General features: G+C 37.6%; 1 protein-coding gene across 4 annotated transcripts in view; it reads left to right on the plus strand.

Annotated features, from left to right (window-relative positions):
• The first annotated feature begins 2,825 nt into the window (after positions 1-2,825).
• Positions 2,826-27,890, plus strand: part of TXNL1 (thioredoxin like 1) — a 35,159-nt gene continuing 10,094 nt past the window's right edge. For 2 of the 4 annotated variants that reach the window (XM_047697452.1, XM_047697455.1), the window contains exons 1-6: positions 2,827-3,150; positions 14,708-14,804; positions 17,092-17,265; positions 23,174-23,296; positions 25,593-25,662; positions 27,450-27,622. In XM_047697452.1, coding sequence (XP_047553408.1) covers positions 3,053-3,150; positions 14,708-14,804; positions 17,092-17,265; positions 23,174-23,296; positions 25,593-25,662; positions 27,450-27,622 — 735 coding nt within the window. In that variant the 5' untranslated portion in view covers positions 2,827-3,052. Of the gene's footprint in view, positions 3,151-14,707; positions 14,805-17,091; positions 17,266-23,173; positions 23,297-25,592; positions 25,663-27,449; positions 27,623-27,890 lie in introns of all 4 variants that reach the window. The other 2 variants (XM_047697454.1, XM_047697453.1) reach the window with 2 other exon arrangements.

Consider the following 27,890-nt stretch of genomic DNA (forward strand, 5'->3'; position numbering starts at 1 on the left):
ATGTGCTGTGAATTCTGCATTTCTGAATATGGTCATCTCAGGAACTGAGAAAGTGTATCATCCTTTTAAAAATAATCATGAGTCATCCTTGTAGAAGTTTAATGTTAAGTGTTTTCTGAAAATTTCATGGAAATTTCAGTAAATGGAGTTTTGATACACATTAAGAAAAAATAACATTTTGGGGAAAATCCACCAAATGTCATTTTCCTTAATGATATTAAACATTACCTAAATTTCACAGGAGACCAATTAACTGTGAATATCATTTTGTTTTAGTTACTACTAATAGGGTAAGGCAGAAACTTGGGCCTTCTTTGTAGAATTTTTGTGTAGCACTTTTTCCCCCAGCTGCACCTTCTTTCTTCTTATTATTATATCTACTATTTATAATTATAGAAAAGATTTGTAAAATATAGAGGAAAAAACACTCAGCAAATCATCACCTCAATAACATTTGTTAAAAGTGTCTATGCAATATATAAAGTCTGTTTCAGTATAATGTTGGGTGCAATGGTGAGGGTTAAGCAGCTGTACAATTGCATAACTGAGTAAGTTACATACTTTCTGCAACTTTAGCCTACTCCTTTTTCTTTTGTTCCAGACTCAACCTTCCTACCGTCTGCTATCCTCCTTACCTAGATGTTCTACTGGCATCTTTTTTTTTTTTTTTAAAGATTTTATTTATTTATTTGACAGAGAGAGAGAGAGCACAAGCAGGCAGAGAGGCAGGCAGAGGCAGAGAGAGAAGCAGGCTCCCCACTGAGCAAGGAGCCCGATTCGGGGCTCGATCCCAGGACTCGGAGATCATGACCTGAGCCGAAGGCAGCGGCTTAACCCACTGAGCCACCCAGGCACCCCTCTACTGGCATCTTAATTCAGTACAGAGAGCCCCAGGATTGATATATTCCCCATGATCCTAGACTCCTTCCTCTGTCATTGCTCTACATTGGTCAAATTGGTCACCAAATCCTGTGATTTTTAGCTGCTAATTGTTTCTCAAGTATATCACGTCCTCTTCATTTCCATTTCAGCTATTCCCATAACTCACTTCCTGGATTACTACAGTAACCTAAACTTCTCTCACTGCCTTCCATCCTCATCACTGCTACCTCAGTAGACACTTTTTTGTAATTAAAAAAAAAAAAAAAATGCCCTGCAGTGATTACTCCATTGCATTCATGTTAAAATACAAATTTCTTAGCTAGTCCTGATCAGACGTCTACCTTCCTCTTCAGCTTCATCACTCCAGCTAAATCCAAAAGCAAATCATTTGTCATAGTCTGACATTTAAAAGAACACACTAGTGTTAGACTGTTATGCCCCATTAATGGCTCCGTGATTAAAAGAGTGAGAATGATATAAAGCGAAGGTCAAGCAAAGCTTTATTTCGTGCCAAGCATCAAGAATCAAACTGACCGACCAGGGCCTCGCCTCTTACAGAGAGGGGCGACCTTTCTCTGTTTCACAGGCTAGCTTTTAAGGGCAAAGGCCATGCGATGGGGCCTGGGCCCCCCCCCCCCACACACACACGTGGCCAATGAAATTGTAACACACAGAGAAAGCTGCACAGTGATGCTAGGTGACCAATTGAGTTACAATTTACCCTAGTAGGCATTTCAACTAGCCTATCACACCTTGGTTAGAATTGGCGCCCAAAAGGCTCCCAAAGGGCAGGGGCCCATACTCCTTGGTAGCTAGGGAGACAGTATGCAACCCCCCACTGATCAGATGGCTCCACCTGGCCTGACCCACCCTTGTATCTGGGCTTTGTTACCTGGAGCTCGTTTTGGGGGACTTGTTTTTAAGTAAGTCCCCTGGGGGAAGGGGAGCAGGGATAGTTTAGGGGTTAAACAACCTTATTGTTTTAACCTTGATGGAAGCCTCTTGCTAAATAGATCCTTATAAGACTACCTCAACTTGAATGATTTGACTTGTTACTACGTCAAAATTAAGCTATCCATGAAATAGTAGAACCTACTTAACAGGGTTGTTGTGAGGATTTAATGAACTAATATACACAAAGAGCCCGTATCTTGTCTAGCGCGTAGTTTGTTAGCTATTCTTATCATCATTAGCAGCAGCAGCCATTTCAAACCACAAATCGGTACTGCTGGTTCTTCTGCCTCTAATACTCCTGTCACCTCTCACCATTGGCTCTCTTCTATCAAGAATCAGCTCACGGGCCACAATTTCCAGCAAGTTTACCCTGCCCCATCCTCCTGTCTCATCTGTCCCCACCGTTTCCTTTGCAAACATGTTATTCTATTGCTGGTTTCATTCACTAGACTGTGTTTCCAGGGGAAGGATGGTGCTTTTATTTTTTTCAGGCACAACTTAAACACAGGTGCTGATATCTTGAGGACGAGTGCACAGAGAGCACCCCCTTGCATCACGAGATACGTAAATCAATAGACCTAAAGTCTCTTTTTATCTAGTGCGGCGTCTTGCTCCAAATATGAGACAAAGTACTTCTAGCCCTTCCAGGGAGAGGGGTTAAAAACCTTAGCCACGAACCTCGGGGGGAAAAGGGGGGTTCCTTTTTTTTCTTTTCCCACCCCAGGAAACTCGGTAGAAGACGCCAGTCTTGGAACCGCGGAGGAATACAGGAACTTCTGAATCTCACTCCAAGTCTGAGCTTGCGACCCGCTGCTCTCCTGCGCCTGCGCCTGCGCCGCTCCCGCCGGCGTGGGGTTCCGCAGAGGAGGGTGGAGCCAGGGGTCGCGTTTTAGGATTGGGCGGTGGGAGCCAAAACGGACGACGCGGAAATGACGCCATCATGCGCAAGCGCCGGCGTCCTGGTCGCGCGGTGGCTCCTGGGTGCCGCACGCCTTTCCTTTCCTCGCCTCTCCCCTCCCCTCCCCCCTCCCGTCCCCACCCCCTCGGCCACTCCGCTCCCTGGCGTGACTCGGCACTGAGAGTCCCGGAGAAGACGCAGCGGTCGTCACCTCCTGTGTTCAGGCCTCGGCCTCTCTGAGCCTCTCCCCTTCCTCTCCCGGGTCTTCTCCTTCAGTTTTGAAGCCGGTGGCGTCGCGGCCGCCCTGACGGGCTAAGAATGGTGGGAGTGAAGCCGGTCGGGAGCGACCCAGATTTCCAGCCGGAGCTGAGCGGCGCGGGCTCCAGACTGGCCGTGGTCAAGTTCACCATGCGAGGGTGAGGTCGGGCGCGAGCCCTGTGGGCCCTGTGTGTCCGTCCCTGCTTTCCCTTCACTTGTTCCGGGTCCCCACTCCCTTGCGGTCTCCTGCTCGGGAATGTCCGGCGCTGGCCGCAGCCCCAGGCGCTGCCCGGTTAGGCCGCAGCTCTTGGGTGTGAGCCCCCGTTTGTGCACAGGGGAGTCTCTGGAGGGCACGGAGGCCTGGCCCTCCGCGTTCCATAGTCCAGGAGATCGCCTCCCATCCCTTCTGCATCTTCGGACGAGCTCTGGACTTGGGGGTGGCCCCCTTCTAGTCTGTGGTAGTCTTCTTACAGCGGCCCTTGCTTTCGCCTGCCCCGTTCGTTTCGGGGAGCCAGCTCTCACTTGCATTTTAGAAATCCTGAAATCTTAATTTACCCAACACTTTGGCTTGCTTCACCACCTGCATTTCTGTAAAACCTTTAGAAAATTCAGTTGGGTCTATCCAACTAATCCACGTAGTGCTTAGGCCCGAAGCTCATTTTAATGCATTTTAAATTAATGTTGAGTCCGGGTGCTTTTTAATTTTCTTAATGGTTTTGTTACTCGTTTGGTTAGTAACTTGGTAACTTAGGCTCCTTTATGTGCGGCTACATCTGATCACGGAAATTAGAATGAGTATATATTAAATATAGATACCCAGACATCTGGGTTTGGCCAAATAGATTTCACTTTTGACTTGATGGTTTAAGAGGACAGGGATCTTGAAAGATGCTTAACTGGGTTGGGTAAATCTCAACATAATTTGTTGGTTGCAGAGCTCGTGGATTTTCTATTTTGAGCATGCAGTGTACCTGTGTCAGAGTGACATGTTGGAACTAGCCCTTCAGAACCAAGATTTCAGCGACTGTATTTATTGACCTTCGCTTGCGTATGTCAGTGCCTTCTAACTTAGAAGGATTAAAGGTCTCCATTTAAAATTTTTTTTAAATTTTTTATCTTTTTAATTAACATATAGTGTATTAGCAGCCCCAGGGGTCTGTGAATCGCCAGGTTTACACAGTTCACAGCACTCACCATAGCACATACCTTCCCCAGTGTCCATAACCCAACCCCCTCCAACCTTCAGTTTGTTTTGTGAGATTAAGAGTCTCTCATGGTTTGTGTCCCTACGGATCCCATCTTGTTTCATTTATTCTTTTCCTACCCCTCAAACCCGCCCAACATTGCCTCTCAGCTTCCTCATATCAGGGAGATCATATAATTGTCTTTCTCTGATTGACTTATTTCACTCAGCATAATATCCTCCAGTTCCATCCACATCATCGCAAATGGCAAGATTTCATTTCTTTTGAGGCTGCATAGTATTCCATTGTATATATATACACACACACTTCACATCTTCTTTATCTATTCATCTGTTGATGGACATCTAGGTTCTTTCCACAGTTTGGCTGTTGTAGACATTGCTGCTATAAACATTCGGGTGCACGTGCCCCTTTGGATCACTACGTTTGTATTAAAGATCTCCATTTGATTTATCTTTACCTCCTCCCCCGAGTTATTTACAATTAAACCTGGAGAAATCTACTACAGGTATCACTATTTAAGTAACACATTTAGTAGTCCAGGTAACTTTATAAATATTAGGCAGTATTTTGAATCAGGGTGAAAAGTGATTCATGGCTATTGAATATGATTTAGTAAATGTTGAATGTATAAGTAGTGGCATTAGGATTAGGTAGTTTTAGTCATTGTGGGGAAGGATGCAGATAGAGATGAAAACAATTAAGGACTTATTCCTACACCAATTTCTCTTATACAGAATTGAAAACGGGCAGTATATTGGATTTTCTAGGGTGGCATAGAGTACCAATTTGACATGTGGACTTTCAAATTTACTAAGTTCAAGAAGATAAAAATTTCATCATGAGGACATGTCTGAAAGTAATGTCAAATTCTATAAATATGTCTTCTCAGCTTTAGCAATTTTGTAATGTCTATATATATATATTTTAAACCAAGTCACTGTTTTTTTTTTTTTTTAAGATTTTATTTATTTATTTGACAGACAGAGATCACAAGTAGGCAGAGAGGCAGGCAGAGAGACAGAGGAGGAAGCAGGCCCCCCGCCGAGCAGAGAGCCCGATTCGGGGCTCCATCCCAGGACTCTGGGACCATAACCTGAGCTGAAGGCAGAGGCTTTAACCCACTGAGCCACCCAGGTGCCCCTGTAATGTCTATATTTTTAATATGGAGGGATACCCGTACATTTATTAGGTACCTAGGCCAAAATTGGAAAAGGGAAGAGATGATTTTAACAGTGAATCTCATTTTTAATTAACTTTTCTAGTTCTAGCATATAGGAGTGTGTAGACTTTCATCCCGCAATAAAACACACTCTTTTTCCCTTAACCGTAGCAGAACAGATGACAAACAGTGATCAAAAATTTATTAATTGAAATGAGAAAAGTGGGGAAACTTTTCTATTAAGGCAACATTTCCATTAACAGTGAGGCAACATTTAATATAAACAATTACAGGCATTGATTGGTGAAGCACTGTGTTATTTACTTTTAAAAAGGTATTTTGATGCAATGAAAATTTATTTTTTTTGGCAAATGAATTTAGAGAACTTTCAAGTTCAAAAGTATATTTATAGCTAACATTTCTGAATCTGATAAGATTATATTTGCCTTAAAGTTCCTTAACATTTTGGCCATTGAGGTAACTGGGTATCAGTATGAGACCCTCAAACAACTGTATCCAGTAGATCATGTAGGAAACCTCTTAGATCAAAGTTAATGTCCCATTTTAGGCCAAGAACATAGTTTTCTCCAACAGCTATTTCTTTTCCATCCCGACTTTAAGCCTTTTTCCTTTTTCTCCACTTCAATGTTATATCTAACCTATTAATTTTAATATAATGTTATGCAGATTGTCACCGTTCTGTTTAAAAATCTTTTTGGCTCTCCAGTATTTTCAGGGGTTTGTTTTGTTTTTAAGATGGAATGTTTCACGAATTTGCATGTTATCCTATTTTATCCTATTTTAGTAATAAAATATTTCAGTAATAAGTAAATAAATAAATAAAATAAAACTGCTACCAGAGTGAGCACTCGGGTTTTTAATTGTAGTGAAATATATGTAACGTGAAATTTACCATGTTAGCCATTTCTAAATGTATAGTTCAGTGACATTAAGTACATTCACATGTTGTACCAACATCACCGCTATTTCCTAGAGTTTTTTCATTATCTCAGATAAAAGCGTTAACCAGTAAGTATCCATTAAGCGAAAACTCCCACCCCTGGTAACTTCTTTTTGTCATTGTGAATTTGCCTATTGATACCTCATGTAAGTGGAATTAAATATATTTGTCATTTGGTTTCTGATTTATTTCACTTAACATAATGTTTTCAGGGTTCATCCACGTTGCAGCATGTTTCAGAATTCCCTCTTTCAATTTAAATAATATTTCACTGTATGTGTACACCATATATTGCTTATTCATCTGTTGATGATGTTGGGTTGTTTCCACCTTTTGCTTTTGCAATACTGCCATCAGCATTGGTGTGCAGGGATTTCTTTGACTGTTTTCAGTTCTTTTCAGTATATACCTGGGAGTGGAATGTGGTTGCACCATTTTGCATTCCCACCAGCAGTGCAGGAGAGTTCGAATTTTCCACATACCTGCCAACACTTTTTATATTTTAATGGCCATCCTAAATGGGTGTGAAGTGGTCTGGTGGTTTTGGTTTTCATTTCCTTAATGACTAATGAGTTGGGCATATTTTCTTGTGCTTCATATCTCCCGTGGAGAAATATCTATTCAAGTCCTTTACTCATTTTGAATGACTTTGGTTTTTTATTACTGAACTGTAGGAGTTCTTTATATATTTTGGGTATTCCTTACCTGATATATGATTTATAAATATTTTCTCCTATTGGTTGCCTTTCACTTTGTTGATAGTGTCCTTTGATGTACAGTCTTTAAATTTTGGTGATGTCCAGTTGATTTTTTGTTGCTTGTGCTTTTAGTGTCATATCCCAGAAATCGTTGTCAGATCCAGTGTCATGAAGATTCAACCCCTGCGTTTTCATTAAATCATTTTGTAATTTTAGTTTTCAATTTCAGTTTAGGACTTTTACTCATTTTGAGTTAATTTTTGTATATGGTGTAAAGGTCCATCTTCATTCTTCTGTATGTTGATATCCAGTTTTCCCAGCACTATTTGTTGAAGAAACTGTCTTTTCCCCCGGTGAATGGTCTTGGCATCCTTCTCCAATATATATATATTTTTTTCTTAACAATTAAAACAGTCAACATTTGTGTTTTATCTACTCTTGTAAGAGACTTATTTAAACATTTATATTTGACTCATTCAGTCCTCAAAGTAATCTTTGAAATTACATTTTACAAATGATGATGTTAAGTCACAGATTAAATAACTTAAGGTCCCATTGATGAATGCAGTTTGGATTGTAAAGTGCTGTTCTTGTTCTTTCCAGCCTAAGTAGAAAGGAAATGCAGGTTCATCTCTATATTGCACAGAGCCTGATATTTTAAAATATACATTGCCTTGAATTATTTAGTTACAACTGCCTGCAAACTAATCCTATGACTTAGGACAGTTCCTTTCACTCTATTCTTTTTCCTAACTGTAGAATAGGAATAGTAATATGTAACATAACAGTATTGTTTAGAGAATGAAATCATATATGTGAATTACATACTGTGGTAACATGTTTTTGTAACTGTTATTTCCAAACTGTTACTTGTTTTAGTTTATTTTTTTTAAAATATTTTATTTATTTATTTGACGGAGAGAGAGATCACAAGCAGGCAGAGAGGCAGGCAGAGAGAGAGGGAGAAGCAGGCTCCCCACTGAGCAGAGAGCCCAATGCGGGGCTCGATCCCAGGACCCTGAGATCATGACCCGAGCCAAAGGCAGAGGCTTAACCCACTGAGCCACCCAGGCGCCCCCTGTTACTTGTTTTAAATATACTCAGATACATTCAGTGATTATAAGCTGTGCCAGTTTTGTTATCACTGTTGGGTAAGCCCCAATGCTAAAAGAATATGTATACATTTTCTTCCTCATAAAACTTAGTATGATTTTTTTAAATTGAAATATACTTGGCATACAATAGTTTATTAGTTTCAGGGTATAAGAAGTACAGATACCACCTTTTACCATATACAGTTATTAAGTGTTACTGACCATATTCCATATGCTGTACTTTTCAGCCCCATGACTTTTTTAAAACTGGAAGTTCGTATCTCTTGATCCCTTCACCAATCCCTTCCTCACCACCACTAGTTTGTTTTCTGAGATTATGAGTCTGTTTCTGGTTTTTTCATTTGTGTGTTTGTTTATATCCACATGTAGGTGAAATTATATTGAGTATGAATGATTTTGATATTGAATTTATGAATGTATCATTTTTACCATTTTCAGTTTTGTTAAAACAGGTCCTACTTTGTATTTGGTTAGGTATTACTGTTACCATCTGGGAAGAATGTTAGTGTATGTTAGGATGTTGAGTTCTAATGGTTATGGTAGCTGATTTAAATAATATGTCATATATGTGTGTGAAAATAGTATGTGCTGTGTTATTGCTGCAGGCTGAATTACAGAGATAGCAAGTTCAGTAGTCTAGGCACCAGGCAGATAATGAGAGAGGTGGATAGCTTTAAGATAGCTAGTGCATGGCAAGGCCTCAGAACATAGAGAATTTTTCTTAAAAGTATACTTTTTTATTGAACTATAACATGCATGCAAAAATGTACACAAATCGTTTGTGAATACTTTGAGAAGTTTTAACCAACATGTAGATCAAGAATTTGCCTCCCTCTTCCCCTGCTATGCTTTCTTCTCATACTAGAATTCTAATACCACAGATTAGTTTTGCCTGGATTTGAACTTTACAAAATAGAATCTGTCTGAATTATTTAATAGAGCATATAGGTTTAATCTTGGCAGTTAATTTAGAAATAACAAAAGGCAGTGTGTAGGCCACTGTTACGAGGTTTTGGGAATAGCTGTCAGGAGTTGGGTTTTGTGATCAAATTCTAGCACTGTAGGGACGCCTGGGTGGCTCAGTTGGTTGGACGACTGCCTTCAGCTCAGGTCATGATCCCGGAGTCCCAGGATCGAGTCCCGCATCGGGCTCCCAGCTCCATGGGGAGTCTGCTTCTCCCTTTGACCTTCTCCTTGCTCATGCTCTCTCTCACTGTCTCTCTCTCAAATAAATAAATAAAATCTTTAAAAAAAAAATTCTAGCACTGTACCTCATTGTTCTTGACTTTGAAATGAGTTGTAGGGCTTAAATGAATTTAAGGGTTTTGTAAATTGTATAACATATGGTAAATGCTCAGTGAATGCTAGCCATTTTGTGTTATTAATTGGACCAGTTATGATTATGCCTGCCCTAATTGAAATATAATAATGTAGACATTACCTACCTTAAAGTTATAGCCTACAGAAAAATAGATTTTTAAAATATCTCTTCAGAAAGCACATACATTTTCCTTACCATTTATCAGCAATGTGTTTACACATGTTACTGCTCAAGGCAGGGCACTGACTGTTTTAGCAAATAGTGAAGAGTGGCAAGTTCATGAAGTAGAATGTGTTTATATTAATGATGGTAAACAAAAATCTTACTTATGAAACTAATTTGGTGCTTTCAAAGAAAGCTGATCTTGAATTGGATTAGGAATTAAATGTTCTGTGTGGCCCTGCGTGGACTAGAGCGTCTGATCTTGGGCATGTCCTTTAACTTTCCTGGTCTTCAGTTCTTACCTATCCAATAATTGTGTTAGGTTAGTTTTAAAGCTTTAGTTTTGTGGGTTTGGTTCTTTATGTATTGCAGAAAGTTAGAGAGTTGTGTGCTGTGTTTTTCTCAGAAAGCATAAGTCAGAGTCCTTCTTATATATGCATTTTACATACTAGATTTAAAGCTAACCTTTCTGTCAAAGACAGGTTCAGAGGTAGAAAAAGAACTTTTTTTTTTCACTTTCTTTTTTAAACCTCTGGACTAGATGATCTCTGGTTACATTTACAAGTTCAGAGGCTCTGTGATGATATATTATTTGAGGGCTGTGAGTCAAGGATTGCACAAGAGAAGAAGGTATGATCATGAAATTCAGTCATATTTGGGGCATAATATTTTAAATATTTATTTATTTGAGGAGTGGGGGAGGGGCTGAGGGCGGGGGGAGAGAGAGTCTCAAGCAGACTTTGCACTGAGCATGGAGACTGACCTAGGGCTCAATCTGATAACCCTGAGATTATGACCTCAGCCAAAAACAAGAGTCAGACACTCAACTGACTGCACCACCCAGGTGTCCCTGAGGCATAATATTTTAGCTATGAGAAAGGTGCTAGAGAATCCAGTTCTTTCTCATTTTATATGGAGCAATCAAGTGACTTGTTCAGGAGCTTAGCTAATAATGGAAATTTAAGCTTATTCTTAAATGCTAATGTTAAGCAGGCAAACATCTTAAAATAACTAATCAGTTTCATTTGAGTGATTATAGTGTGAAAGTATGCCGCTGTATTTATTTCTGCTTCTGTATTCCAGGGCTTATTTTGATTTTTGACTACAGTTACAACCTGTGATGGCTAACTGAAATTAAACAGAGGATCTAGATAAGGTTAAAGTTTGAAAGGGAACAGTTATCTTAGGACAGTTATTTTAGCTACGAGAATTTCTTTTTTCTTAACACTTGTTAGCTCATACATGCCTGGTGAGCATGATGTCAGTATAGTGTGGAAGTTGTGTTGGTTCGTATTCTATTTTTCCTAGGTAGTGAGGAACAGAAATGGAAATAGAACCTTTAGCAGGAAGAAGAACCCTCAGCCATACAGGCAAGCTCTCTTCCACGTTTATTTATTTATTTATTTATTTATTTTTTAAAAAGATTTTATTTATTTGACAAACAGATCACAAGTAGGCAGAGAGGCAGGCAGAGAGAGGGAGAGGAGGAAGCAGGCTCCCCGGTGAGCAGGGAGCCTGATGCAGGGCTTCACCCCAGGACCCTGGGATCATGACCTGAGCCAAAGGCAGAGGCTTTAACCAGCTGAGCCACCCAGGCACCCCTCTTCCATGTTTAAGAGAGTTACTACAGTTTAACAGAAGCACTTGTACCCAACACTTGTTCCCAAGAGGACTTCATTGTCAGTGTTGGGCTTCCTCCCACAGCCCCATGGCCTGGAGCTCTGCTTCCACCTGCATTGTCATAGCACCTGAAATGCACACATCCGTTGTTACTCATTTAAAATATTCCCTGAGGTAGCCTCTAGGTCTGAGCCACCTGCCCGACTGTCTAAGTATTTCCTGAGTACTTTACTCCTTTTTCTTAGGGATATTTTTACAAAGTTATATAGATTTAAATGGTTTGCCTCAGTCTAATTTTCCCATAACTCTTATTTTGAATGCATGCTTTTGCGTAAGGGAGATTTTTTTCCAGGAATGAGTGTGTTGTGGTGTAGCATAGATAGCTGTGTTTCATTTGGGACACCCATTTAAATGCAATTAATGTTTAATTCTCTAGTCTTAAGTTATTTAATATTTTAAAATAAAGGTACCTGTTCATACTAAAAAAAAAAAAAAAAAGGATACAGAATTATGAATAATTTAAAAAGTCTCCCCTAAACTCTCTTCCTTTTCCAGTCCTACTTTGCAGAAGTAATTAACTGATTATTGTGTGACACACCTAATGTGTATGTATATATATATATATATACACATCTTTGTAAACAGTACAGATTTACAGATTATCCTTATTCCCTGGTATGTATGTGTCATACCATATTAAACTATTTTTCTGTTGATTGCCATTTAGATTGTTTCTAATTTTTTTTATCATTATAAACATTGCATTGAACTTTGTTATACATACTGCGAAAATGAGTTAATCTTAAGGTAGTATGTATGTATAGAAATGAGATTGTTGAATCTTGGGTTGTGTTCATTTAAAATTGACAAATCATGATTAATGGCTCTTAAGAAAGGATCTAACAGTTGGTATTCCCATCCGTAATGTTTAAGACTTACTGATAAGGAAAAGTATTTTGTTTAACAAACATAGGTTTAGTGACCGTAAATGTTTTTTCTTTATAATTTGGTCTCCAAACTTCTTTGAGGAGAAGATCCAAAAATCTACTTTCAGAAGCACCAAGCTTAATATTAAAGAACTTAATTGCTTATTTTGTTAGCTTTTTTGGTGTGAGGTTTAAAGATGGCATGGGATGAATATACTGATTAAAATTTGAAGACTGGAGGGCGCCTGGGTGGCTCAGTGGGTTGAAGCCTCTGCTTTCAGCTCGGGTCATGATCCCAGGGTCCTGGGATCGAGCCCCACATCGGGCTCTCCGTTCAGCAGGGAGCCTGTTTCCTCCTCTCTCGCTCTGCCTGCTTCTCTGCCTATTTCTGATCTCTGTCTGTCAAATAAATAAAATCTTAAAAAAAAATTCGAAGACTGGAGAGATAATCACAGCTTGGGGATGAACATTTGTGAGTTTGAACATTTTGTGATTCAGAATTTGCTTTTCCTTGTGCTCCTGTCTGCTGTTGCTAAGGTTTTTGTCTAAATTTTTATTGAGATACAACATAATACACAATTATAAATGTATGGCTTAATTTTTGTAAACTGAACACACATGCCCATGTAATGAGCTTCTGGACAGACAGAGCATAACTAGCCTTTTGATATCTCCCAAGACCCTGTCCTGTCTTTAACTCTCAGAAAGGTAACCTTTGTCCTTATTTATAGTACCATTGATTTTTGTCTGTATTTGAACTGTGTATAAATGAAATCATATGATGTACCACTTTTCTCAGTATTATTTGTGAATTAATATGTGTTTTTGCATGACATTATAGTATTCCACAGTATGAGTAGCTGCAATTAATTTATTCATTCTGTGTTGATAGAAATTTAAGTAGTCTCCACTTTTAGTTATTAGAAATATTACTACTATCAATATTTTTTTCAAATGCCCTAAGGCAAACATATGTAGATGCTTCTGTTGTTTCTATACTTTAGACATGCATATGAGGTAGGCATAGGTCTTTGTTTAGCAGATACCGACAGTTTCTTTTCTTTACCCCTAAAGTGGTTATACCCCTAAAGTTTGTATAGTCACTAAACAGTTCAATTGCTCCATATTCTTGGTAGTGCTCTATTATACTTTTTTTTGTTTTAGCTATTTCGGTGGAGGTTTTAATTTGCATTTCCCAAGCTTCCCTAGTGACAGATGAAGTCAGATATCTTTTCATATTTATTGACTGTTAGGATAACCTCATTTGTCATGTACTGGTTTAAGAGTTTACCCAGTTTCCTTTTGGGTGTCAGTCTTGTTCTTACTGATTTGTATGAATTCTTTACATATTAGCAGTATAAGCCTTTCGGTATATTTCACAGATTTTTTTTTTTTTCTTTTTTACTACTCTGTGGGGTCTTTTCACTCTCTAAATGGTATCTCGATGAACACAAGGTCTTGATATCTTCCAATTTATCAAGTATATTCCAATATATCAATTATTCCCTTTTTTTTTAAAGATTTTATTTATTTATTTGACAGAGATCACAAGTAGGCAGATAGGCAGGCAGAGAGAGAGAGGGGGAAACAGGCTCCCTGCTAAGCAGGGAGTCTGACGCAGGGCTTGATCCCAGGATCCTGAGATCATGACCTGAGCTGAAGGCAGAGGCTTTAACCCACTGAGCCATCCAGGCGCCCGTTTTTTGTGTTTTAAGAAATCTTTGCTTACTCCAGAGTTTTGAAAATATCCTTTGTATTTTTTTCTTAAAACTGTTATTGTTTTATCTTTCATATCTAGATCTGTCATCCATTACTATGACAAAAACAATTCCATCTGGAATTGGTTTTGTATATGGTGTGAGGTATGGGGGCCAAGATTCATTTATCTTCCCATGTTAGTATCCTCTTGACCACAGCACTGCTTGTTGAAAAGACCATCCTTTCCCTGCTGCAGTGCTCTGTCAAATGTTTGATAAATCAGGTACTCTGTAGGATACTGATACTATACACTCTTAATTTACAAAGCTTTGTGATTGTTCTTAATACTCAGTAATGTAATTTTCTCAGCTTTGAACCTCAGAATGGCTTGGGTTATCTTTGGTATTTCCCTATAAATTTTAGAATTTAAACTTGTTAACTTGGGGAATAAAACTTACTGGGATTTTCCATTGATTCTAAGGGTCAAATTTAGGAGAATTGACAGGTTGACACTGTTGAGTTTTCCAGTTTATAATCATAGTATATTCCTCCTTTTATTTATTTCCATCTTTAATTTTTCTCAGTGAGAAAACAGAAGACTTAACATTATTAGACTTTAAAACTTAGTACAAATCTGTAGTCATTAAGACAGTGTGGTATTGATGCAAGTATATCTAAATAATCTCGTGGAAGAGACTAGAAAGACCAAAGCTAAGATGATGAGATTTTGTTTAATTTCATATTTTAACAAATTCTTCAGAGTATAAATTAATACAGTTTTTTGTGGGTTTTTTGTTTTGTTTTTCTTTTTGTTTTTTACCAAGCATGTTTTTTACCTTTCTCACAGGTGTGGACCATGTTTAAGGATTGCCCCGGCATTCAGTTCTATGAGTAATAAGTATCCACAGGCAGTTTTCTTGGAAGTTGATGTACATCAGTGTCAGGTAAGGGAAAGGAGTCCTTTAAAAAAAAAATTTTCATTGGTTTGAAATTCAACATTGTTATTGTCCTTTGTTTCTCTCTTTATGCACATAGTACTTCTTTGAAGATGGGGAAATGTTATATGGACATGAATTATTATAAGTGTTATTGTGACTGCATTAGTTGAAAAGGGTAGTTCAATATTAATTGCTTCTGGGTTTGTTAATATCTTTCTGACACAAAACTAATAAGCTATTGAACTAAATCAGTCCCCTGGAAGTCCTTTTTTTACATTTTTTGTTTATCTTTTGCAAATTGAGAATAGTATCTTTTATCGCTGAGGCATTGTTCGATTTGAAAGCCATGGCAGAGAATTCTTGATTGTAGTTAGAGTTGGATTGATCGGGTTAGTTTGTAATCATAGCTTCAAAGCTGCATACTCAGCAGAAACCTGAAAGTGTTAATTACCGTCCATTGATTGAGCCGCAGTGTTGTTGGGAGATTGCACTGATTACTTAGTTGGAATGGCTCTGTGACAGTTCTGTGTTTTCGTATGTGGAAGTAGGGAGGAATTAATGGGAAAAATTTTTCAAGGTTTCTTCCAACACTGAAAATGTCGTTTTTGGTTCTTACTAAGGAATAGCTGTGTGGATCCTCTTTTTGGTGAGGTTTTGTCTTTGATACATTTCTGAGTGTGAAAAGAATTTGTAAATGTTATAATAGTTTGTAGTAAGTAGTTTGGGTTTGGTTTAAACCCTGTAATATTGCTTAGTACTTCTGTTGCATACTGCTGTACTCCCATTACTGGCCCTTATTTCAGTGTTCACTGTCTCTCTTTAGCTGTGTTCTGGAGCTTTATTTCCAGTATGATAGCCACTAGCAGCATGTGGTTACTACACACTTGAAATGTGGCAAATCGAAATTGAGAAGTGCTGTAAGTGTAAAATACACATGGGATTTCGAAGGCTTAGTATGAAAAAAATGTAAAATATGTCACTAGCTTTTTTACAGTGTGTTGAAAATGCGATTATTGGATTTACTAAAACGTATTATTAAAATTGATTTCAGTTGTTTCTCTGTACCTTTTTGTATTGGCTACTTAAAATGCTGGGATACTGGCAACTTAAAATCACATGTATAGCCCACATTTATGTGTTATTTTTTTTTGGACAATACTGTTCTAAAATGTCAATCATGTTTTTTGTCTTTTTTAAAAAAATTTTTGAGGTTTAGAGAAGGCATCTCTATGTAAACTTTATGCTTTTTTTTTCTTTAAACAATATAGTGATATCTCTTCATAGTATTTGAATATGCAAGGTGACATATTTGCTTTACTATTTCCTTTACACTTATGAAAAGTTTAAGTCATGAGTCAGTGGTTAATTAGCTCATTTCCATTCAGTACTTAGTTTTATAATATAGTGGAGTTGGAACAGATTTTTTTTTTTAATTTTTTAATTTTTTTCAGCATAACAGTATTCATTATTTTTGCACCACACCCAGTGCTCCATGCAATCCGTGCCCTCCACAATACCCACCACCTGGTGCCCCCAACCTCCCACCCCCCACCCCTTCAAAATTCTCAGATCGTTTTTCAGAGTCCATAGTCTCTCATGGTTCACCTCCCCTTCCAATTTCCCTCAACTCCCTTCTCCTCTCCATCTCCCCTTGTCCTCCATGCTATTTGTTATGCTCCACAAATAAGTGAAACCATATGATAATTGACTCTCTCTGCTTGACTTATTTCACTCAGCATAATCTCTTCCAGTCCCGTCCATGTTGCTACAAAACTTGGGGATTCATTGGAACAGATTTTTAAAAGGTAGTTGTTGCAGTGTATTTGATGGGAGGTCAGAAGCCATTTCTATGAGTAGAGTTGAGTACAGTTACTTCATTTTCATGGAGAGATGGGCTACTGTTGTTCAGATCTATATTTTTTCCTAGTAGCATTGACATATCAATACCCTTTTGGGCTTCTCCATTTAAGAAACAGCATGTACTTATGAAAACTCTGCCTGGTGGTATAAAGCATAATTTCTGTTTTGGAAGCTAATTGTTCTACTAGGGGGTTAAGTGTTTAACACTAAAATTGATAAAAATGCATGTTGTACTTCATTGGGAATTTGAAGGTAATGTAGTTGTGCCCTCAGTAGTAGGTCTGTTTTTTCTTAAATAACAATTGGGAATAAATTATTTTATGTGGTTTTGTTCATGCTTGGATATTTAACTTCTATAGAGGTGTAGAATGAATATTCAAAGTGGTTTAAGGTAAATTTTAATCATTAACAGTATCTAACTTGCCAATTCTAGGGAACAGCTGCCACCAACAATATATCAGCAACACCTACATTTCTGTTTTTTCGAAACAAAGTGAGAATTGATCAGTATCAAGGAGCAGATGCTGTTGGATTAGAAGAAAAAATCAAGCAGCACTTAGAAAATGACCCTGGAAGCAATGAGGACACAGATATTCCAAAAGGCTATGTAGGTAGACTTAAAAGTGAAATCATGATACATCTCTTCTCATTATTTGGTTAAAATGATATTGACTGTTATCTTTTGCTAGTTAAGAATACTTTCTAATAAGATCTTTAAAAGTAATTTCATTAGCTGACTATTGGGTATTGCTTCTCTTATATGCATTATAATCTTAAGCCCTCATGAGAAACAATTTTTCTTAAATAATTCTTTTTGCTACTTGTTTTCTTTTTTAAACCTACTTTCTGAATTGTCTTAATAGCCAGTTTTAAACATTTAATCATTTTTAATGTATATATTTTTATATATACATTTGATTTTCATTTTATTACATATAATGTATGATTTATTTATATGTAATTTTAAAATTATACATATATATATATTTTTTTTTTCCCATAAATGTGAAGAAATGTGCGTTGGAAAAATTTTTCAGGTTTTGACAATTGAGTAAAATGACATGTAAATTTTAATGTGTGATCTTTATATGCTGGACTCCTTTTCCTGCCGCTTCTTATAGTTTTCTCTCTCCTTTTTAATGTATCCCTTATTTTCTGGCACCTCTTTCTTTCTGCTAAAAAAAAAACAAAAAAAAACCGACTTATTTTGTTTTGGGGTCATATGTGACTTTGCTATTGGATATGTTTTTCTGAGTTTTAAGAGTAAATTATTATTCAACTAAAAACTTGAAGACTTAGGAACTTAAAAGTGTTTGAAAATTGCATAATACAAATGGTTATAATTCAGCATCTATATCATAAGAGCTATTCAGGAAGGACCAAAATTCAGAAGTAATTCATGGTAACTGACTCATTTATATAAATTGGTTAATCCTGCATACTAAAATACATATTTGTATATATCTTTCCTAATTTTTCTTGTTATAAAGTTAATTGTAGTTGCAGATAAAAAATGAACTTTTTAAAAAATAATGATTACCTCTAGTTAAAGCTGATGTATGAAAGAATGTGTATCAAGTACAGTAAAGCAGATCGATGTCATGGACTACACATTCTTTACGTAAAGTCCCTTAAATTCCTGCTGAATAAGGAGACTCTCCTACTCCAGTCAGATATATATGAGAAAGTCTTTTTGTGTGTGGGGGATTGAGGGTTGTGTCTTCAAAAAGTGTGTTTAACATGTCATACTGGTATTAATTAAGTGAGGGAGACAATGTCTATTTATTTATTTATTTTTTATTTTTTTTAAGATTTTATTTATTTATTTGACAGAGAGAGATCACAAGTAGGCAAAGAAGCAGGCAGAGAGAGACAGAGAGGGAAGCAGGCTCCCTGCCGAGCAGAGAGCCCGATGCGGGACTCGATCCCAGGACCCTGAGATCACGACCCGAGCCGAAGGCAGCGGCTTAACCCACTGAGCCACCCAGGCGCCCCAATTAATGTCTATTTAAAACAGAACTGTTATGTAATAATTTGAAATTGTAATATGCAGTTAGAAAGTATGAGCAAGTTGTATAAGTCAGAGTTGTGACACCTTTTGGAAAACTTTGGAAATTATTTGACTTGTAAACAGTTGTGTTTACATCTTTGTATTTTTTTTTCCTGTATTTACTAAGGGTTTTTGCATGAAAAGGTCTTAGGAGCGCAATAGTCCTGCTGCTTAGCTAGAGCGATACTTCTTTACACATCAGCTAAGTGTGATTATCAGTGTTATGACCTCAGGTAGGAGATAAGCAGGAAAAAATGAAGTTTTAAGAAATTAAAAAAATTTAGTTTTCATGCAGATGTTATGCATACAGTGTGAAAGGCTATTAAAAACATTTTCATTTTTTCCATCAGGTGTCAGTCAAGACATTAAAAGTTTTGAACTATATGTCTATAAGTTTATTAAATATTTAAGATTTTGGTAATGTGTTTCTAAGAATGTCATCATTCTCACAAGACAAATAGAAACTAAATGGGAGTAAGTCAATGAATGAAAGCCTTAAGTAAATCTAAGTATTAGTATTAGTATTACAAAAATGTATTGACAATTTTAAAATAAAATTTTGGTTTTAAAGACTTTCAGGGGGCGCCTGGGTGGCTCAGTGGGTTAAGCCGCTGCCTTCGGCTCAGGTCATGATCTCAGAGTCCTGGGATCGAGCCCCGCATCGGGCTCTCTGCTCAGCGGGGAGCCTGCTTCCTCCTCTCTCTCTGCCTGCCTCTCTGCCTGCTTGTGATCTCTCTGTCAAATAAATAAAAATAAAAATAAAAATAAAAAAAATAAAGACTTTCAGTTATGTCTTAACACTAAGAAGTTGTACAAGTTACTGAGTTTATACATACTAGTTTTGGAACTCCTAATTTGATTGAAGCCAGAGTAAGAGAGGTACTCCTATCTCTTAGAGGGATTTGAAATATTGCAATAAATGTAGATGTGATACTCAAAACATTAAGAATCATAATTGTTCTTATTCAGAAGTAAGTATTTTTGTGAATGTAATGACTTTTAGTTTTTAAAGCGTTGATTGAAGCATGGGGAAAGTTTAAAATGTTCTCTTTTCTCTCCCATATTTGCTAAGAGTACCTAGTGTGGCTCTAAGTGGCAATGAGAGCCTCATCAATATCAAGTCTTCTTCTCCCCGAGAAGTTTGAGTTCTGGGCACTCTGGAATTGAAGTTGGATTTGCATATGTTCTGAATCTTGAGGTTTATATGTGTATTTTAGTATTCTGACCTCTGAACTGTAGATTTTGGTCTACAGATTTTGTCATCATTCATCAAAATGAAATGAAACCTTAAGTGACCCGAATTTGTGTAGTAAGATCTTTCTTTAACCCAAACTAGAAGCATAGAAAGGTTTTTCTAACTTCCCGTGTGTCTTATGTTAGATTTCCCCCCTCTAAAAAAGAAAGGTGAAATTTATTAAACAAAACAATTGACAGAGCAGTAGTACAGCAAACACATATAACCATTTACCTGTGTTCATCAGTTGTAAATATTTTGCTGTTTTTGCTTTCTTGATATGTATTTATCCACTTTTACCTTCTACAGAATAATTTAAAAGTAAACTATAGTCGGGACGCCTGGGTGGCTCAGTTGGTTAAGCAGCTGCCTTCGGCTCATGTCATGATCCCAGCGTCCTGGGATCGAGTCCCACATCGGGCTCCTTGTTCTGTGGGGAGCCTGCTTCTCCCTCTGCCTCTGCCTGCCACTCTGTCTGCCTGTGCTCGCTCGCTCTCTCTCTTTCTGACAAATAAATAAAATCTTAAAAAAAAAAAAAAAAGTAAACTATAGACATCGTGATGGTTGATCTCTAAATATTTTATTAGCCTATAGCTTCTAGGAGCAAGAACATTCATTTACATAACCATGATACCATTATCACGCCTAAGAAATTTAACAAATGGTACAATATCTCTCATACTTAAAGCCTACATTCACATTTTCTTAATTATCTCCAGAATATTTTTTTTTTAAAGATTTTATTATTTATTTGAAAGCACGCACAAGTGGATGGAAGGGCAGAGGGAGAGGGAGAAGCAGACTCCTGCCTGAGCAGAGAGCCTGATGTGGGGCTTACTCCCAGAACCCCAGGATCCTGACCTGAGCCAGAGATAGATGCTTACCCAACTGAGCCACCCAGGCACCCCTCCAGAATAGTCTTTATAGCTATTTTTGCCCTGTCTAGGATCAAGTCAGGGATCATGCATTACATTTAAGTTGTTTTTCTTTCGTGTTCTGGAGACGTGTCTTTTTTTTTTTTTTCCCCATTCATGACAGCCTTTTTTTGGAAGTTTAAACTGGTACCAGTCAAATATGGTAGCCAGTAGTTAGTAGGTACATGTGGCTATTGTGCATTTGTTACATGACTAGTGCAACTGAGGAACTGAATTTTAAATTTTATTTACTTTTAATCAATTTTAAATCTCCACATGTGACTAATGGCTATCTATCTTATTGTACAGCGCAGATTGGACCATCTGTCTTATAGACTATCCCACAATCTGGATTTGTCTGATTGTTTTTCTGTTATTCTTTCCTCATTATTGGCAAGTTGATTACATAGGTAGTGATATTTATTTCCAATTGCATATTTCTAGAATATGTCAGTGTGTAGTTAGGTCAGGTATAATGCCATTAGTCCCCAGACAGTGTTGTATAACAAAAGCTACCGACCAGTTCCAATTAGGAACAATTGTTGTAAAGCTCTTACAATGTTAGTAAACAAAATCCAGTGATCTAGAAAAGAAAGATTATGATCTCCTAATATGCAGAAAAGGCAGTTAACAGAATTCAATGCACATTTATTCCTAAAGCAATCAGTAATATCTTAATGGGGGAGCACCAGAGGCACTCTTAACTAAAGTCAGAAACAACATAGGGATGACCACTGTCACATCTCTGGTGGTGTGTTGGACTATTAACGCATACATGGGAGACAGGAAAATGTTAAATGACACCACATGGAAGCAATCAGCCAGCAAAATCTAGAATATTAGAAATCTGTGGGTGCTAAATGACCATAGATTAAAGGAGATTTGAGCTACATTAACCAACTACAGTGTATGGATTTTGGATTCTTATTCTAATAGTTCAACTGTAAAACATTTACTAGACAACTGAAGAAATTCAGACATGGATATTTGCTAATAATAAAGTATTACTCATTGTTTTAGTTGTAATAATGTTTAAGATTTTATTTATTTACTTATTTATTTTTTAAAAGATTTATTTATTTGACAGAGAACGCAAGTAGGCAGAGAGGCAGGCAGAGAGAGAGAGAGGAAGGGAAGCAGGCTCCCTGCTGAGCAGAGAGCCCAATGGGGGGGCTCGATCCCAGGACCCTGGGATCATGACCTGAGCCGAAGGCAGAGGCTTTAACCCACTGAGCCACCCAGGTGCCCCAATATTTAGGATTTTTTAAAAGATTTTATTTATTTATTTGTCAGCTAGAGAGAGAGAGCGTGCGTGTGCATCACAAGCAAGGGAGAAGCAGGCTCCCCACTGAGCAAGGATCCTGATGTGGGGCTTGGTCCTAGGGCCCTGGGATCATACCTGAGCTCAAGGCAGATGTTTAACCAACTGAGCCACCCAGGCGTCCCAGAGGATTTTTTAAGAGTCCTTATCTCTTAGAAATGTTCATGAACACAATGAAATGTTCATGAAAGAAATGAAGAAACGCCTAAGATTTATTTGAAAACAGGAGGGGTGGGGACTGCTTGCAGGGTAAAGAAGAAACAGGAGTGGCCATGCGTTGATTACTGCACCTGGGCGTTGAGGACGTGAGGTTCACTGCATTATTTATTTATATAGGCTTGAAATTTTCCATAATAACAAATGTTTTAATCCTTATTTGTTATTCATCTTATATGTAAACTCTTTATGAATATAGGCTTAAGAGTACGTGACCACTAGGGGCGCCTGGGTGGCTCAGTGGGTTAAGCCTCTCTGCCTTCGGCTCAGGTCATGATCTCAGGGTCCTGGGATCGAGCCCCAAGTCTGGCTCTCTGCTCAGCAGGGAGCCTGCTTCTCCCTTTCTCTCTCTGCCTACTTGTGATCTCTCTCTGTTAAATAAATAAATAAAATCTTTAGAAAAAAAAAAAAAAGAGTACGTGACCACTAGAAGAGGGAGGCAGGCTTTTCTTGGATCTTACGGATATTTTAATTTGCATATTTAGCTCTGCAAAACACTGGTACTAAAAAAGTACAAGTCAATGTTTTATAATCTTTTCATTAAAGACTTGGTTTTTGATACCTTATCAAGTGGGCTAAGCCTAGATTTAGCTTTAATAGTAGATCTCAGTCAGAAATTCAAATGAAAGGATTATCATAAAAATTTTAGTAACTGTTTTATAAGAGAAGTTTTCATTAAAATTGCCTAGAGAGAATCACGTATTTACAATATTTACATTTGTTAGATTGTTATACCAAATTCAAATACTTTGCCTGAAGTCTTGATTTAATTTTTTTCAGATGGATTTAATGCCTTTTATTAACAAAGCTGGCTGTGAATGTCTTAATGAAAGTGATGAGCATGGATTTGACAACTGTTTACGAAAAGATATGACCTTCTTGGAATCTGATTGTGATGAACAGGTAATTGATATTTAAATTAAAGCTGCTTGGGATCATCAATATTTATGCCCGCTCTGGGTTCTTTATCATGTTTCCATCCATGGTTTTATGTTTCTCCTTCCCACATGACCACTTCCTTTCCTTTTTGCAAGTTTCCGTTTCTTTGATGGTGCAGACCCACCTTCTTTCTCTGTTCTCTGCAAGCTGCCAGGTGTATTACACAGAACCTCGGAGTTTTGGATTGGTTCCACTACTGAGTTGAGCCTTCACTATGCTTAAGTCCTTATGTTCATTTTTGACCTGTCTTCCATGTTTTTTACTCACCCAGCTGAGTTTGTACCTGAGAAATAGAGACTAACTAGATGAACCCTCCCATGTGTGTGTTCCTCACTCCCAGAGGTAAACCTGTATTGTACTTCCCTGCATTGTTGTCACAGGGAAGTATAGTACTGCCTTAATGAAGCCATCATTATCTTCATCTTGACTCTTTCTTTAACTTACTTTCTAATCCACTGTCTTTGCTTTGTCCCCCATTCCAGTTCATCTTCCACGTGTTCACAAAAGTTACTCTTCTAAAGCTTAATTCTGGGGCACTTGGGTGTCTCACTCCATTAAGCGTCTGCCTTCAGCTCAGGTCATGGTCCTAGGGTCCTGGGATCCAGCCCAGCATCAGGCTCCCTGCTCAATGGGGAGTCTGCTTCTCCTTTTCCTCTGCCCCTTCTTATTTGGATACCATTTATTTAATAGACTCTGTATCAGGATTTATTTTTATTAGAAATTGTCTTTTAGTTCATATCTAAAAATGTGTATGCTTGCTCTCTCTCTCAAATAAATAAAATCTTAAAACATAATCTGATCATGCTTCTTTTTCTTTAAGGAGGTAAATGATTCTTCTTCGCAGACTTTAGGAAGACGGTATCATATTCTTACTGACTTGATTTGCTTCTAGCTTTCCATTCTTTTCTCCTGTGGTTCAAGTTTCTGTAAACATGTCATGCTTATTATTTTTTGACACACTATTGCAAGTCAAGTATAAAAAGTAATTATATAACCAAAGGAAATAGTCTGGGTATTTTCTCAGGCAAACAGATCACAGTGATCCTGAAATCATAAATCCAAATTCCATTTTTACTCTAATCATAACTACTTTACTGAATAGTTTTAAGAATATTGTTCACAGTTGTGTTCCTTGTAAATGGTGCCCTGAATGGAATGTGATGATGCATATCAGCAGACCTGACCATAGCCTCCCGGAAGTTTTCCTGAAGGGGAAATCTTCCTTCTAAGGTAGAAACATAGATAAGTACATCAGACATGATTTCCCCTAGAAAGAAGATAGAGCAAATGATTCAAGGTTTCTGAGAGAGAAAGAGAGAGAGGGCAACCTGACAGCATTTCATATCCTAGTTCCCTTATGTGGCCTTCTATATTCAGTTAAGTCCAATAAGTTTAGGATGGAGGTTTGGAGGTTACTACAGAGTTATTAAAAGTCTTATTCTCTTGAGTTCTGGATCAAATAGAGTGCATTTGAGGGCTAGTTTCTTCACATACTCTGTGCATTGTCTTCAGATTGTCAAATGATGTGGGTAGATGCTTGACAAACCATTCTATAAAATGTTAAGCTTATATGCTAAAATACATAGTTTGAATTTTAATTTGGATTTTGTTTGATTTTTTGGAAGACAAATTGCTTGTCCGTTCACAGGTCACAAGACATTAGGTTCATATGCATTTCCCCCTGCCCCCACACACCTTATTTTAAGTAGGCTCTATAGCCAGTGATGGGTTCCACCTCACAGCTTCTAGATAAAGTGTTGCATGCTCTACTGACTAAGCCAGCCAGGTGCCCCCCATGCCAATTTTTTATTTAATTTAATTTATTCCATTAAATTTTGTTGTCATTCCCTTATGTGAATAATAGATGATTGTATTTCTCAAATGTCAGTCTAATCAAGTTACTTTCAACTTACTGATTTTTTATATTACATTGGTTTTATGAATCGAATATTTTCTGTCTTTGAATTATTTTAAATATTTGAATAACAGTTTTGTTTTTTTTTTCTTAAGATTTTATTTGTTTATTTGACAGAGATCACAGGTAGGCAGAGAGGCAGGCAGGGGGCGGGGGAGCAGGCTCCCTGCGGAGTAGGGAGCCTGATGCGGGGCTCGATCCCATGACTCTGAGATCATGACCTGAGCTTAACCCATTGAGCCACCCAGGCACCCCTGAAAAACAGTTTTAAGTCTAAATAGCTGTTGTGTGTATTCAAGGTGTTCAAGAGCCCTTTTAAAATGAAACTTTTTATTTTCTTCACAGCTGCTTATTACTGTGGCATTTAATCAACCTGTTAAGCTTTATTCAATGAAATTTCAAGGGCCAGATAATGGTGAGTAATGGACAGCTTTTCTTTAACTTCCTGCTCTGTGGATCTGTTAAGCTCATTTGTAAAACTTTTTATTAAATAATAGAGGTAGATATTCCTTGTTTTGGAAAGAGTGAAATTGTTTCTGGAACAAAGCAAGGAGATAAATGAATGTGCAAATAATGTGGTATTACTAGGAACCAAAAGGAATAGAAAAAGAAAATTTTATCTTATTTCTAAAAGTTTAATCTTGTAATCTAAAAACAAAGAAACTCTTTCTTCCAATTCTTATTATAAGACTCCAGGTTTGAAGTAGCCATGTTTCAGGATCAGAACTGGGAGGGATTTATTTCACACTCTGTTGTTATAGATGATAAAAAAGATTCTGAATCTTCCTATATGTTCACTATTACTAGTTTTACAACTTCTTTATAAATATTATGATGCTGTAAACAGGATTTTCAAGACTTGGTATTTCTCTTTCTATTAAATAAGGGGTTTTCCAGGCGCATGGGTGGCTCAGTGGGTTAAAGCCACTGCCTTCCGCTGGGGTCATGATCCTAGGGTCCTGGGATCAAGCCCCGAATCGGGCTCTCTGCTCAGCAGGGAGCCTGCTTCCTCCTCTCTCTCTGCCTGCCTCTCTGCCTACTTGTGATCTCTGTCTGTCAAATAAATAAATAAAATCTTAAATAAATAAATAAATAAATAAATAAGGGATTTTTCCTTATTCATCTCCCTCTTTTTCGTGTCTTTATTGATTTTTTTTTTTGGTTGTGTGTTGGCAGGTAGTGAGGAGTAGGATTTTTCTTTTTAATTGATTAGAAGAAGCTGCAAGCACCCTATTTATTAGGTAGCATTCCCTTCTCATTTTGCTGTTTTAAATTTGTATGTATTAATATTTTTCATTAATAAAATTGTATCTTTATTGTGAAAATACAAGAATTCTGTAAAAGCAGTTGCTACAGAGATGAATAAGCAATATGAATATCTTAAAGATTCCTTACTTAGCCACCAAATATAGGTTTTGGATTGTACCCTGAAGTTTAAAGGGACTAAGGCATTCTCTAAATGTGATGTAACAGCTTAGCACATCTTAATTCCTAAGGTGAAATATGGCAATTTGTATAATTTTTTTTTAAGATTTTATTTATTTATTTAAGAGACAGTGAACCAGAGAGGGAGTGTAAGCTGGGGGTGAGGGGCAGAGGGAGAGGGAGAAGCAGGCTCCCCGCTGAGTGGAGAGCCCCATGTGAGGCTCGATCCCAGGACCCTGGGATCATAACTTGAGTTGAAGGCAGATGCTTAACCAACTGAGCCACCCAGGTGCCCCAGCAATTTGTATAATTAATTTTCTTTTAGCTAAATGTTGTCACTGGTAATGCGTTTCTCCTTAATAACAAATGTACCAGTTGTTGGCAGTGCAAGACCCAGCTCAGATGGTAACCTGTACCTTATCAGACTGCATTGCTGCCTTCCCTGTGCCTCCTCACTAGTAGTATTACATTTATCATAATGTGGCTTTTACAGTTGAGGGCAAGAAGTCTGTGTGTGTATACGTGTTTGCAAATGTACATATGTGTTTCAATCTAGTATTCATAGAACTTAGCATACTGCTGGCAGGCATTAAAAAATGTCTATAAAAAAAGAATGGCTATGAAAATACTCAGAATTTCCAAAAGTTCCTAAAGATTTAGGTAGGTATGTGCATATATTTGGGAGTGTGACTGGTTGTATAGTGTGAATGTAATGGTGAAGGGAGGAAAGTACTGCAAGTCTGATTTAACATTTAATTTTATTCTACCATTTTATAGGTCAGGGTCCTAAATATGTAAAAATTTTTATCAATCTACCCCGGTCTATGGATTTTGAAGAAGCAGAAAGAAGTGAACCAACTCAAGCTCTGGAACTAACAGAGGATGATATTAAAGAAGATGGCATTGTCCCACTTCGTTATGTTAAGTTTCAGAATGTTAACAGTGTAACTGTAAGTAGTATTTCAACTGTATTTAATGAGTTTGTGGGTAGCAGTTCATGCTAGGATACCTTTAGTATCCTAGGTGATTTTATTTTATTTATTTTTTTTAAAAAAATATTTTATTTATTTAACACAGAGAGAAATCACAAGTAGGCAGAGAAGCAGGCAGACAGAGAGGAGGAAACAGGCTCCCCACTGAGCAGAGAGCCCGATGTGGGGCTCCATCCCAGGACCCTGGGATCATGACCCAAGCCGAAGGCAGTGGCTTTAACCCACT

Source organism: Lutra lutra, chromosome 12 (assembly GCF_902655055.1).
Source record: "Lutra lutra chromosome 12, mLutLut1.2, whole genome shotgun sequence".
In the NCBI taxonomy this organism is placed as follows: domain Eukaryota; kingdom Metazoa; phylum Chordata; class Mammalia; order Carnivora; family Mustelidae; genus Lutra; species Lutra lutra.